At 37.3% G+C, this 15457-nt stretch overlaps 1 protein-coding gene across 1 annotated transcript in view; it reads right to left on the bottom strand.

Annotated features, from left to right (window-relative positions):
- Positions 1-302: 302 nt before the first annotated feature.
- ODAD2 (outer dynein arm docking complex subunit 2) overlaps positions 303-15457 on the bottom strand; it is an 88058-nt gene continuing 72903 nt past the window's right edge. The window contains exon 19 of the mRNA XM_075022453.1: positions 303-495. Within this exon, the coding sequence (XP_074878554.1) occupies positions 382-495 (114 nt within the window). The 3' untranslated portion in view covers positions 303-381. The remainder of the gene's footprint in view (positions 496-15457) is intronic.

The raw sequence follows: 15457 nt of genomic DNA, 5'->3' as shown, positions 1-15457 counted from the left end.
TCATAAATCACTGTACAACCACACACAGAGTGAAGGAAAATTTACTGTAATGTCACAGATAAGCAAAACCATTTAGATCTACAATGAATTTCAAATGCAAGCATATTAATTGTAGAAAATGCCTTTGACATATCTTAACTGATAGTCTTTTGAAAGATGTAATACTAAAAGACACACAAAACTAGGTGTGTTTTATAAAACCTAGGCATGACAAACCAATAAAGTAAAAACAAACATAATTTTCCACAGATTTATTTTTGTTATTGAATTATCCTCATATAAATGAGCTCTGCTGTGAAATACAGATGTTAGAAGGAGTAATCATGTATTTAAATGTAGCTGTATTGCAGAACAAGTTTGTTGGTAAAAGCTGCTAAAGCATCAGCCATACTTTGCTTTTTCTGTTGCTAGAGCCAATCTGCGAATGTTTGCTATGCAACCAGCTGCTGCCTCCTGCAGAGTTTCATCTGTAGAGCCTACCATAGCCAGTAGGAGCTAGCAAAAATACAAAAGAGAAACTGCATAAGAAAAACAAGTAAGTGTGCTATTATTTAAATAATATTCAAATCATATCCAGAACAATTGCATGAATTTATACACACACATAATAAATAAAATACTAAAAATCATATTAACAATACTGTATTATATATGTATGTATATGTATATATGTATACTTTTGTATACATACATGTATTAACATACGCATAGAGCACAATGCTTTATATTTTATCATATTTGTACCTGTGAACTGGTATTTTCATGTCTGATTTTCTGTTTATTGTAACATGCCTGTCTATTGGTTGTGACTTGGATTTTTTTCTTGTACGTAGTAATTGCATATGCTTTATTTGAAACCATGGTGTTCCCCCCAAGGTATACTAGTATATTTGTACATGCTCAAGATTTTTAATAAACAAAGCCATGCTTTTTTTTTTTTGGCCTTGATCATGAAACTGGATCCATGTGAATGGACCCTTGTGTCCCATTGACTGCAGTAGGTTTCTTTATTGTCAGAGCAAACCACTCCTGTTAAACTGCTTGAGGGATACAGATCTGGGCATATCAGTCTTAAACATTTGCATGTAAAAGTAAAAAACAAAAGCTCAAGAAAGGCACCAAACTTTTGGGGCTGATTCAGCTTTTCAGTCATGTGGAGTAGATCCTTTACTCTGGAAGTCATTCAGTTTTTTCAGTGGAAATTCCCTTGGAGTAAGGTACTGTTCAACACAAGTATGACATAAGACAGGCCTTGATGAAAAACATTTTTACATATCAGAAAACCATTAATGATGGTTTTGGATCTCACTTCTTCAGTGTGTTGCAAGTCAGTGATGCAACTGCAAATGCAATATATGCTGGAAAACAGAAGACCCTTGCTTAGCTTAAATCAGCTCCACGCAATGCTCAGATTTCTGAAAATCTGCCAAGCTTAATGTGCGTTCAGGTATTTTGAAGCTCAGACAGCTCTAATTAAAACCTGTATTTTCAGTCTGCAATACTTAGGATTCTGTGTTCACCCAAACAATGTCGAGTCAAACCACAGAGAAATCTGTTATCACTCAACTCCGGTGCATATTTTTCATACAGCTAAAATATTACACAAAATTATGAACTGCTAAATATAAAAGCATAAATTGAATGCAGACATCAAATTCATATGCTACCTTTTTCTAACCTTCCAGCAATCGTGAGGCATGGGCCACAGCTGCACACATATGGCATTTGCTTAGAGAGATCAAAGCATTTTATACTTGAGGAAGTATTTGTGTTAGCCAAATGTACAAAACAAGCATCTTGCCAGTCACCTTTCACCCTTTGACCCCTACATGTAACTTGCAAGAGTGCCTGTGATAGACCTAAATTATGTCAGAAAGAGTATTATGTAAATTAAGCATCAATGGTAAACTTTTCTAGCAATTCTTCTTCCTATGATTTCCACTACTGTAATCAGATGTCTATGTACAAGTAGCTAGATAAGAATTCTTAAAGTATGAACTCTCCTGAAAGGATATGCCAGAGTTAAAATGACATGAGAAGAAACGATATAAGAAAGCTTTATGTTCTTATACTTTATTTGCATGCAAAAGCTGGGCTGGAGTCAGCAACCAGAGAAGTCAGTGGAAGTTTCACCACTGAGTTAGCTGGAAGCAAGACCAAGGAGCACGTCTCTGTGTAATGATAAAGCTGCTCTACAAAGCACAAAGGCCAGAATGCAAGTCTTATCAGACGCTTACTTCTTTTTTTTCTTAGGAAACATTTCTGGATGAAGATCTTTCCTTGCTATTTTCCACCAGCTGATTTCTCATCAGCTTAAACTATAAAGTGTTTCTTCGGTTGCCTCACAACTTTCTTGCATAGCTTACAGAGGAAAACTGGTATGGATCCTTCATATCCCTGACTCAAACCCCAAAATATGCACGCACATACCGTTCATATGGCGGTTTTGGGAAAGCCATAAGTTTCAAATTTGGGGGCAAGGAAACTATATGCCTTATGTGATTATCCACTGCATCTTCACAGATCTAATGCAAGGCTTTTTCAGTGTGGTGAGCGTGGAACTCAAATTTTCATAATAATTTCAGCATAAGACTTGTTATCAATGCATAAAAGCAGAAGTTCATCACAAAAATAATGTTTTGGAGATATATTATCTAGTAGAAATATAGCAAAAAGCAAAAATAGACCTTTGCCTTTATTATGACTACATGTTAGGTAGGACTCAATTCAAGGCTATTTATTTCTTCTTTTAGCCACCGCTTCTTCCTAGGCTCAGAAGGCTTAGGAAAATAGGTATTTTTCTGCCACTTTCCATGGAGAGCTCAATATTAAGCAATGACAATGGCTGTAGGGGAGGGTCTGTGCTCTTTGTTGCAGGTGCATTTTGGAAAATCAGGGTTAGGTATCAAAGAACAGCATACTACACGACACTGGTTCAAAGTACCCAAATAGATGCCTAAAGAATTAGTGGTACTAATGCAACCAATGCAAACAGCAATTTTCATAAAGGTATCAAATACTGATTTTTTTTCCGAGTTCAGGGGATCAAGGATCAGTTGCTCTCTAATTTGTTGTTCTTCTAAATCACTTGCCAGTGGTAACATCTGTAAGGACTGCCACGTCATACAAAATCCTGTACTACACTGTAGTACATAGGATTTTCACAATACGATTTCAAAGAAATATTCTTGGAAACACCCTCCAATACAGTAGCTGCCTCTGAGGACTAGGGATATACAGCAACATTTATCAGTTAACTTACTCCTTTTGTGCTAACATAAAGACAGCTGAAGAGAAGGTTATCGAAAATGCAAAATATCTCAATATAAGGAGGTAATTCCATGTTTAGGAATCTCACTTTGAAGATTTTGATATAAATCCTGCCTTAAATGAAATAAAATTTTATTCTTTTTGTATATACCAAGAAAGTTATCATTCTTTTACTTCGTGACTGCCAGTCCTTGATCCTTTCATGCGTTCAGTTCAATTTACTGGCAATTTGGATGATCCAATTCAGGTATAGAAATGTATTCATAGATAGTATACACAGACTATACCCACATATTAGATAAATTTAACAAGTTCAAGAAATCTTTTTTTATTCCAATGCACCAGTGCAATACAACATGTCCTTTTTCTTAATGCAATGCCCTTGAACTTCATGTATCCCTTCCCTTTACTGTTCAGGTATTGTTTTCTGACACATGTAAATGTTAACAGATGTGAGAAGCAGTAAAAAAGCATGTGGTATAAATGCTTCTTTCTGGCACATAAGAAGCACTTTCCATAGAGAAAGCTTTTGCTGCACTATGTAGCCTTCATTTTCTGTTGGCAGGTATCTATATTCTAAGGCGAGAGTCCAAAATTTTTTGCACAGTTAGCACGTCATACTAGCAAATAAGCACAAATACAAGCTGTTTGGAGAACGTACAGAGCATATGTAGCATTTCTGGGTTCCAAAAGCAAAAGCATTGCACAGCCAAATCATTTAAATATTCAGAACAATTAAGATTTTGCTATTACTATCCCAGCTTTAAAATAGCACAGAATTGTGATACTATATTAGGATTGCACACTCATAGAATAATTCAGAATGGAGGGGATCTCAAGAGGTCTCTAGTCCAATGTCATACTCGAAGGAGAGTCAGCTACGAGGTTAGACAAGATTGCTCAGGTTTTTATCCAGGCTGATCCTGAAAACCTCCAAGGATGGAGATGGCACAACCTCTCTGGGCAACCTATTGCAGTGTTTGACTGTCCTCGTAGTGAAAAAGGTTTTCGCTGCATTCAGTTACTCTTGCTTCAGTTTACACCTGTTGTCTCTCATCCTTTTGCCATGCATCACTGTGAAAAGCCTAGCTCTATCTCTTTGATGACTGACCTCCTTGTAGGTACTGGAAGGCTGCTATTGAGCCTGCTTGAAGCTCTCTCTTCTCTAGGCTGAAAAAGCCCAGTTTCCTTAGTTTCTCCTCACAGGGCAAGTGCTCCAGCTCTTGACCATCCTGGTGGTCCTCTGCTGAACCTATGATGGTTTATCCATGTCTTTTCCATACCGGAGGCCAAAGCTGGGTGCAGTATTCAAGGTGTGTTCTAATGAGTACTAAGGGGAACAATCACTTCCCTCAATCTACTGGCTGTGCTCCTGCTCATGCAGCCCAGTATTGTGTCGTCTTTGCTGTCAGGGCACGTTGCTGGCTAATGTTCTGCTTGCTGTCTACCAAAATCTCCATACTCTTTTCAGTAAAACTGCTCCTCAGCCAGTCAATCCCTAGCCTGGATCACTGCAAGGGAAGTGCAAGTGCAAGTCCTTCTCAGGTGCAGGACTTTGCATTTGTCCTTGCTGAATTTCATCAAGTTCCTGTTGGCCTAGCCCAGGCCTGCCTAGCTATCTCTGAATGGCAGCCCTTCCCCTGACTGTATCGAACCGTCCCCCTTGCCCCAAATGGCGATTTGGTGTCATTGCAAACTGTATGAGTAAGCAGTCCATTGCCTTCCCCAGGTCACTGACAAACACATCAAACGGGACAGGTCCCAACAGAGAGCGCCCTTTGGCACTCCCCTTGTCACAGGCCTCCGGGTAGAGCACAACCCATTAACTACTACCCTCTGAGCTGGATCATCCAACCAGTTTTAATCCGCTTGGTTGCTCACACATCTAGACTATAATACATCGTTAACTTGGACAGAAGCATGCTGTGGGAAACAGAGTTGAAAACCTTGCTGAAGCCAAGGTCCACGACATCCACTGCTCTCCTCTCACCTACAAACGTAGGCACATAGAGGGCAATCACGTTTACGTTGGTAAATCTAAGTTGACTGTTCCAAATCATCTTCTCCTTCTTGTGCCCAGAAATGTGTTCCAAGAGGACTCCCTCTGTAATTTCCCCAGAGACCAATGTGAGGCTGACCAGTCTGTAGTGCCTCAGACTGGGAGGAGGAATAGTTGCTCTGAAGACACGCTTTGCAAACTCTTATTGTTGGGTCTTACGCTCTCTGGCATACCAAAGGTGTAACAAAAACAGAAAGTCTTTTGCTCCTCAGGGTCATACTAAGAGGTAAGGGGGTAAGCCATAATATTTGCTTGCCTAGTCATGCATCATGAATGATGCCACCTTCAACTGCCTGAAAAGCACAGCTTCCTTCCACATAGTATATTTACCATCACAAAATAACCAATGGAAAATGTATTATTTCAAACAAGATAACACAAGCGTCAACATAAGAACTTGTAAAAGTGCCATTTCAAACTGGGTATGGATCCCTGGATGAGTAAGACAGTAATAAAAATGGGCTAGTAATTCTCTTTTCTATGAAGATGTCTTTCTAGAATTTTTCACTTCTACAAAAGAAGTAGCACAAGGGGACTTGAAAGCAGAAAAAGGGTAGACAAGTTTTGTACCAACAAACCCTGAATCTGACAAAATCTCAGATGGTAGTGATGCTCCATGTACTGGTTACAATACTTTGTAAGCACTCACTTTCCTTTAGTCACAGTCATTGCAGCTTGCAGACTCAGAGGCAGGAAGCAGGGAACATAGGATGTGATGTTTTCAGAAAGAATACAGGTTTGCATGTATTAGTCTCTAAATAAGGTGTTAGTCACATGATGTGTCTACAACAAGTTTTCCAAAACAGTGGAAAGGTTAGAACAATGCTTCTGGAAAGAGGTTCCCTTGCTCAAACAAAACAGATAAAAGATCAGCCTATTCAATACTCTGGAGTCCTGTGAACATGAAAGCAAGTAATGAATAAAGAATAACTATTAAAAATATTTAATGTCCCTTTTTTCCTGGCTTCTTTAGGTTTTCTGCCCTGTAAAACAAATTTTATTTGATTTTTTTCTAATGAGAAGGAAATATGGACAAACTCCTTCAACAAGATTCATATCTACACTGGGAAGCTAGTCAGAGTTCACATAGAGCTTAAAATTCCTGGAACTAAAGACATTTACTTCAACACAACATCTTGTAGATTGACATAGCATTTCCAGTTGGTGGTAGGACTTGCCATTTTTTTTTTTAAATTTAGATTTAGTATCTGACTTCTTTTACATGCAACATTTCCTAAAGGATGCTAAATTTCTAGCACTGTGATTTTCTAATTGCGTAACACTTCTTTTCCAAAAAAGACATTTTTCACATGCTTTTTATAAATCTAACCTAAAAGAAAAAATACTTTAAATAAAAGCATATGGTAGAAGCTTATCCAAGAAAGTATCAGTCTAGATCCAGCCAGCATTTTCTAACTTTCAACACCATATTGCGCACTGGAAAATATTAAAGCACCTAGTTTGAGTGTTATGTTACACATATTCCTATGAAAATACTTCTCATAAAATTAAATTATAAATAATAAAACATACTCCACAATCAAAGCGTAATGAAGGTTAAGCTAAGTCACTGTTTCTAAACTAAAATTCAGGCCAATTTCCTGATTTCCTCTTTCAGGTGAGTGAAAGGGTAAGACAACATGTACGATGCACAGCTTCCTAAGAAGAAGATGCTCGTGTAAGTTCTGGGGTGTTTTCTGTTAATTGTGTTTTTCTCAGGTGGCACAAAGAGAATAGATTTCAGATGTAAAGTCACACGTATCAGGGAACACTCCGAGCTAGCAGACGTACAAAACCCAGTATGAAGAAATTCCAGTAAAGGCAAAAGATGGGCAGGGCGGACACCCACTGTGTTGATTCCTTCTTGTGTAAGGTGTCTCCTCTCTGGGACTAAAGTCAGAGCAATCCCTGGTGTAGCCTAGTTCACTCACTTTGAATGTAAAGAGGTGGGAATTGAAGCTTTCTGGCTCAGGTGGGAGAAATCCTAGGAAGATTGCACCTGGCTTCTTTTCCTTTCCTCTCTTCTTTCTGTCTTGCCCCTTCTCTCTCCCATGAAACACATGTACATTCTGGCAGCCATGGAAAAAGGATAACGACCTTTTGGAATCACTCAAGCATGGCTGGCGGTATGAGGAGGTCCAAAGGATGCAGCTTGGTCTAAGGTATACCTGAATATGGTGGTGGTCAGCAGGCTGGCCAGGACCTGTCTCTTCTTTCTCATCTTTCCCTTCCTCCCTCAGAAAACCAGTGAAAGAGTACAGGCAAAACTGTGCACTGTCTGCAAACAGGTGCAGCGCATGTTAGGATGAGAACAAACTTGTCTGCAGTTTGTGGTGCACTTCCAGATATTAAATATCTCACCTAATCTCAGGACTTAGGACAGGTGACTTGTCCTTGGCAAGTTGTAATTTTTTCCTGTGTGACTGCCTGTGACAAAACAGCTGTTGGTAAGCTGAATCTCACAAAATGCTGGGAAATAAGGGAGAAAGAAGAGCAGGGCTTGACAGATTCAGTGAAGTATTCTGAATGTATGATTACTGGTACCTTACCATGAGATGTTTACTATTTCTTTAGAATACACAGCTTTAGTGAACTTCAACTGATTTTACACCATGATAGATCTGAAGTTTAAAATCCTTCTGGATACAGCTTCATTTTTTTTCTTTTTCCTACCTGCTATCTGTCCCTTTTTGTCAATTTGTTTTAGCCACCTCCTGTATTACAACTAAAGTGAAAGGTATTTGGGACAAGGACCGTATTTCTCCAACACGTCTGAATTGCGCCTACTACAATGGGTACAGTACTCTTGAAAAGAAATCCTCTTGAGCACACACTAATAAAACACAAAATAAGAATATAGTTCTCATACTCTCCAGTAAGGTTAAATGTTGCATTGCATTACTTTGGAGAAATACATACAACTTGAATGCCTAAAGGGAATTATAATATGGTACAAACTTTAAGCACACATACATACTTGCAAGTTTTTATATATCTACAAAACATTAATAAACTCTATAGCTCTCTCTCCATCTCATCTGTATTAATTATCTATTTCTTATCATCATATAATTATTTAGAGATGGATGCCCTCCTTCTGTGCAAAAACATAATAAATGGGCAGAGAACTCTGAATATCAGTGATAAGGAGAAAGTGAACAAAATGCTAAATGGTGAAATGTAAAATAGTTTAAAAACTGTAAACTTGCAGGCCACTTTACACTAAGTTTAAAGGTCTTCCCATCACAAGTTGTTACTTATAGGACTTCAGAAGGATATTTCCAACAATTTCAGATGTAAATCTAACTAAATATAAACATACCATGCAAAGGTAATGTCGCTAAATAAAACTAGTAATAAAAAAGATAAAAAATCTTTGTTTAAAAGGTACGATTATATGTAACCAATTGGAGTCCTTAAAGGCAGACAGTTGGAATCTACATTCAGCTGTAAGATGTTTGGTGCAATATTAAGAAAGAATTCAATCATCATGAACATTCCAATGTACAAAGAGTCTTATGGGATATGAAATTCATCCCACAAAAAGCAATAGGCAGATCTGATAATCCAGAAGTGATGAAGCCCAGGGTCTTACAGCACATTTTTATTTGAACCACTTTCTCTATTTTATTTTTATTTCATTGTAGTTTTCAAAAGAAGATTAACATATAAAAGGCTTTTGGTGGGATAGAGAGAATAAAGAACTTTTTTGTAATCTCAATAGAGCGATATTTTAAAAAAGCTTTTTTCAATTCACTGGAAATTAATTTTATTAAGATTAAAACAGGAGCCTGCTTACTTACTACATGTAATGGACATTCAAAACAGTAAACTTATGTCATGGATGTTCCTTTCCTTTCATAATTTAGTTTGGCTCAGTAACATGTTGGTGACAATCCTTCCATCATATTGCTGCCAGTCTGACCAATCTTTCTTCTTTGTATTTCCTGCTCCTTTTCCATACTTACCTGCTTTTTCACACTTTGCTCTCTTTTTCATTTTACAGGAGTATGACTTTTACATTGCCTTTCCTTCCCAAATATTACTGAGGAAGTAGTATAGAAAATTGAGAAAGAATCGCTAATTCAGTTTTAGTTTTGCAAATTTAACATTACTATCAATATGAATACTATCATATTGTCTATCTCTAGCAGTCACATGAAGATTATACAAAAGTTAAGAAGGCACAGTTGCAAATAAACTATCAGCAGCAAGTCAGAGGAAAAAAAGGAAGTTTAAGCTGTCCATTAACCCTCAGATACTGAAGGGTTCAGCCTGACTTCTCAGCAATACCCTGAAAACATGGTGCGTGTTTTTTTCTCTGGTTTGTCTGATATTCCTGAAATGCACTATAACTAGTGTGTCTTTGAAGACAACATTGAACTGCAGCAAAGAGACACCAGTTTCCAGACTAGTGACAAATTTTGCAATGTTTATCCTGAGAACAGGGTACAAAATTTGACTGTACTAGTATTTTAAAAGTATGTTAGGTCTACTGGTATGCATGAACTGACTTAAAACTCTCTTCTGTATTCAATTCCAAGTACTGATTTTGATCTCCAAAGTTAATATAGCTTTAGGTCCAATGGTCTGTGTCTGTCTCTCTGTCTATATATGATCATTATAATCAAAACCAGTGGGGTGCTTTTGCTAGTAAACCTTACATATCAAAGTCTGGGGATAAAAGCAGGATGTTCTCACTGTAGGTCCACACAACAGCATTTATTTCAAATAATGAGCCAGGGTATTTTAAAGCTGTTTTTTTTGTGGCATGCAAGAAGACTGATCTATAATCTCATGGTTTTAGATGTGTGGGTGGCAACACTGCATACATTTACATAAACTGGAAGATGAGTGGTATTGTTCAACTTATAGTCTGCTTTTAGACTAGTAAATGAACTAGAAAATGCTCAATCAGAACACAGCATTAAAAATGTATAGATAGTATGAACACAGCTCAGCTTTATTTATACAAATATGAAACTCTAAATGTGATGAAGCAAGAAATGAGCTGGGGCTGTTCATGGGCAAAGGTCTGTATAGTCCACGTATTCATTCATATCTGTAGGTTTAAATGTATGACATCAGAGAATTAGATGTATGATATCACAAAAAAATGAAAGCAATGATGAACACAGAGTGGCAGTTACTTTTCCAGATTGTCAAACTGCTTTTTTTTTTGTTATTAGAGAAAAACATAAGGAATAAATTCTTTTATACTGAGGAGTCAACTTCCTATAATCAACCCAAATTTCTGAGTCACTTGAGCATTTCTTTAAGAACAGAGTCTGACACAGTGGTCATAAAATATATTTACTAGTGCTGGAAATTTGTGTGCTTTCCTGAAGTCTGTGTTGTGGAAAAACATTACCATACACGCTTATTGTGACAGATAAGTGCTTTGGTTTTTTGGTGATTAAAACATAAGGGGTGGCTTGAATTAGCATTCCATTCAGGTCATGTTCAACTGAAGTATTTGTGATTTGCACACAGTTCTCTAGAGTGGAGTTAGATATTTTTTAAAAAGAAGGAAAACATCTCCCCAGGACCGCTCAAGGACTCACTCTGGCCACAAACTGCTTGAGTGGCTGCTGGATTTTGGAAGCTTTGTGAGATCAAAGAGTTTTAAAGACACTGTGTAGCGTGCAAGCAAGCAATAATACCTGCCTGCCTGACTTGTGTATGTCAGCCAGGAAATACTAGAGGCCTTGATCTGCTTCCTTCCCTCTCTAAGGATGTAACTATGAAGTAGGGAATGAAAAATTAACTAATAGAAGTTAAATTTAAAACTTTCCTCTGATTAGAGCAAAAGACTGTTCCTCAACTTCTTTACTAAGTAAAATTGCTCAACTTTAATTCCAAGCTTCAAGTTTTGGGGATGTTTTTGGCTTATTCATTTGCTTGGGCTATTTTAGTTTTATAAAAAGAAAGTTATAGTTGTGCTTGGGCAAGTGGAGGTTGTAGCACATGTATAAAAGCTCTGCTAAAGCTGGTTAAAGCATGCGGGGGAAGATGTGAAAAATAATTTCCTAAAACCATGCAACTCTATGCTTTAATATAGAAAGAAAAAAATCATGTAGGCCTTCTAGCTGAATGCTACCACTGCAAAAGGTAAAAAGAATCATGATTAATACTCTAAAGTTGGTATGGTGGTTACTTTGTATCTCAGGTAGGATGAAATGGTTGGAAAGGTTGGTTAACTAGCTGCCCAAAATATTATTTTACAACATTAATGCAAGCTCAAGAACATTATTAACAGCATATTGGACATTCTTGGGAGAGTATACTTGGGGCACACTGCCACCTAATTGTAACAATATGTGGAAGCTGGTGTAAGACAAAGCACTACTCCTATATGGGGAATGTACTCTCTTTTTCATCAGTTCCCAACTCAGAGAGGCTACTTTTTAATGAAAACAGTCCATCACGTGCTTGAATCCTGATAAAATTAAGGAACTTAATATCCTTTCCTGTACAGGAGCATCTTTACGCAGAATATTGGCATTTATCAAAGAGTGGTTTCTCAAAATACAGTTCCCTTGTATGCATTTCTGATGCTGAAGAATTAAACAGAGTATCGGTTTCTCCCCCCACTCCCCAGGAAGTCAACACACATTTAAAGATATTTAACTCCTACATTTAACTGAAAATTTTATGAGAATTCTTGGATTATAAGAAGAACAGAAAGATTAACAGAAAGAGCCTGATCAATCAGAAGCAAGCCCAAGATCAAAGTCAGGGCTTCAGGGTGTCCCAAGCTGTATGTTACACTGAAAATTTTTCTGTCCAAATTGTTTGTGAGGACTTTATTGCCTTGCCAAAATATATGGACATCTTTTCAGTTCTAACAGATAGTTACTGGCAGTCTCTTTACATCTGCTGCACGTGTAGTGTGCAACACTGTCCAGTGTAGTAAATCCAAAGATTTCATGAAAGGTAAAAACTTTGCACTGAGCTTTGAGGTACTGGCACAGGAGATTTGGCCTCCAAGGCTCAGCGTTGTGAATTGCAGTTTGCAATTGGCTCTCATCTCAAGTGCCATGAAGAACTTTATTGTCAGCAAAGTTTGCAACCCCACCATTCACCACCCTTCTCACTATCATTTATGAAATACTGAATGGCAAGATCCCTTGGCTGCAAAACTTGATCCTAATTCCTACACTTTGATTCCTCATTTTTAACCAATTATTTATCCTTTCTAGGACTTTGCCTTCTCATCGCATAGCAGTTTAACTTCTTTAAGAGTTTTTGGTGAAGGGTGCTGTTGAATGCTCTCTTAAAATCCAAGCATGGTCAATTCAACACTTCCAAATAGCAACAGGATTATTGCACGTGAATAGACTATACGACCGATGAGAAGACAAAATGCTTTGAGAAGCAAAAGACTAAAAAAATATTCTCTATACAGTGAATGTCCAGATCAGAAGTATGACAGACCTTCTTTAGATATATATACACACTGAATTAGCCTATAATGCCTCTGCAGTCCAGCAATTCTCTCTCTTTGGAATTCTGCAAAGAAGTTCATCCAGTCTAATGACTGTTGGATTTGTGCAGATTGCACAGATGCAATGTACAGAGATTAAAAAGAGCAAATAAATCTGGATTCATCCCACATATCTGTGGCCAAGGTAGACAGTAGGCAAGAACTGGTGAAAGACAAGACCTCCAGAGGGCAATTCTGATTTTAGGTGTTCTAAATACCTTCTAGAGATTTTTAACCTTTCTATATTGCCACAGAGCTCTAAATTATGTATCTTAGTCTGAGTCCAGTATTTGCAACTGTCATATCTGTATGGCAGCATGGAAGCACCTTTATGAGTGCCTGCTTTCTCAATCCTATGTCATGGAGAGTTTTTTTATTTTTATCTTTATCTTCAACACAAATGCAATGACTAGACTAGATACAACCTAAAGTCACTTTCTATCTAGCTTTCCAGTTTCCCCAGATCCAAAGGTAACATATAATTTGCAGCATATCAGACTCCTTTGGTAATTAAATAGCATTATTGGCTAATATTCTCTTATTTTAACATTAATTTTTTTCTTCAAAACTTCCAGAGATTAAAAATTATCATAAACTGTGGCAAGAAATCCTGCACTGATTAGCAGCTGGTAAATACAGCCAATTATCATCCTTGGAGGTAAATGCAAAATTAAGTAAAACAAAATTTCCGATAAAATGAAATTGTATGGACTTTCACTCATAGTCTAGGAGAAGATACATTTTAGCTTTTACATACAACTGATTGTTATATAATCATAACTGCATCAGCGATTCATCACCTGACCCTGCTCTCACTCAAGTCAGGCCAGAATTCTCATCAGCCTCACGCTGCCTGGCAGCCTTGTCAGGACTTTAGACTTTATGCCAAAGTACAGAACACTGACCAGGAACATTAACACTAAAGCCCATCCCATAATCTACCCATTGCAAATGGACCCCTCCTTAGCATCTTTGCCTTGAAAGTGACAGCAATAAGATGTGCCATATTACTTTAAAGATATCGCAGAGTGCTCTTTGAAATGGCGACATGAAAGAGATTACAATGACTAGGGCTTGAAGCCAATTTGAACCAAGTGATTGAAGAAGAAGGAAGAAGAGAAAAAGTTTTCATAGATTACAACAATGAATGCATAATTCAGTACACTAAGGACTCCTGAGTGACAATTCAGCCTCTATTTACACATACGTATATATATGTACATGTATGCATATATGTGTATATATATGTATATTGTTCTTGTTATTTCTTATGTTAAGCTCCTTTGAATAGCTCCTTACATACAAGGAAACTATTTTTGATCACCTGAATGCCAAAAATAATTACCTGGCATTCTGCCCTCGTGCATTAAGCCCAGTATCTCTCAATTAAGAAAACTAATTTTAATATCTGACAATTTAGCTAAAATATTATTCCATAAACATAAAAATATTTTAATATTATTCTTTCTTACTGTTGCCAAATTAGAAAGAAACATTTCCATAGTCACAAGGATAAGACTGGTGCAGTGAGCTAAACAATTGCAAGAAGCTGCTCTGTGTATTTCTGTGGTTTGGAAATAGTGCCAAGTCGGAAGGAAAAGACATTCTCTGCATTTTCTAAAGCAAGATAAATACAGAAAAGAAATATAGATGAAAGATGGAACTGCTATCTATGGCCTCTGCCAGATTCCTTGGCTTTTTGGCACACCTACTGAAGCTGGCAGACTGAGCCAGTAGCAATCTTTTCCATTAAAAGGAGCAGCATATATTTTGGTTTAACATACTTTGTTTGTGCATTTTTAAGCTTCAAAAATGTCTATTTAATTTTTTTTTTTAATGATTCCTTCTGCACAGTTGGCTGCAGTTGCACTTATTTGAAGCGGCTCATTTATCACTAAAAGAGCTGCAGGGCACAGCTACTGTTAAACAGCTCTAACAAACCTACAGCTTAGTGGGACAAGCTTCTTTTTATAAGACTAAAAGATGCTTAAAATGTGCCAAGAGGAGCTTTATGCCAGCCTCTAGGTTTGTTATCCAAACGTTTACTAAATTAGAGGTCTCCTGAAGCACAGAGTTTGGGCAAAGATAAGCTGATCTCCCTTAGGCTGCTGTTTTTTCCCATCCGGCATCAGCCAGATTTTAACAGAACACTTGCTACATATCATAAACTTTAGTAACATGAAATTTTGAGAAATAATCTAAAGTCTGAGGCTTAATCTACACCGAAGACAAACTTCACTACCTTTGGCAATGGTGCAAAAGCAAAATGTTTTTCATGAAAGCACCCCTACTTTATGAATGGTGAAATTTTGCTTAGGAAGGTAAAGGCTTACTGGTTTCTGTTTCCTGGAGCTGAAACTGTAAGGAAAATGTTCACACCTGGCAGTTGCTAACACAGTAGAAATTGCAGTGGTGCAACTTTGAAAAATTTCATTAATCCTTCTGAAATGAAACAAAATATGGCAGTATTGGACTTAGTTTATGGAACCTCTTATATCCGAAATTTTAAAGTGTGATGTGATCAATAGATTTGTGGGTGAAGCGATTGCGCATACTTTCTGTAGACAACAGACATGCAGAAATTTTGCCATCTAGTGCCCTCTTTCTTGACATCCAAGAACTGTAACAACTGATTTATAAGA

The sequence above is a fragment of the Buteo buteo genome, chromosome 2, assembly GCF_964188355.1.
Source record: "Buteo buteo chromosome 2, bButBut1.hap1.1, whole genome shotgun sequence".
Taxonomy (NCBI): domain Eukaryota; kingdom Metazoa; phylum Chordata; class Aves; order Accipitriformes; family Accipitridae; genus Buteo; species Buteo buteo.
The sequence above is the reverse complement of the archived record's forward strand: the minus strand, read 5'-3'. Positions and strand labels throughout refer to the sequence as shown.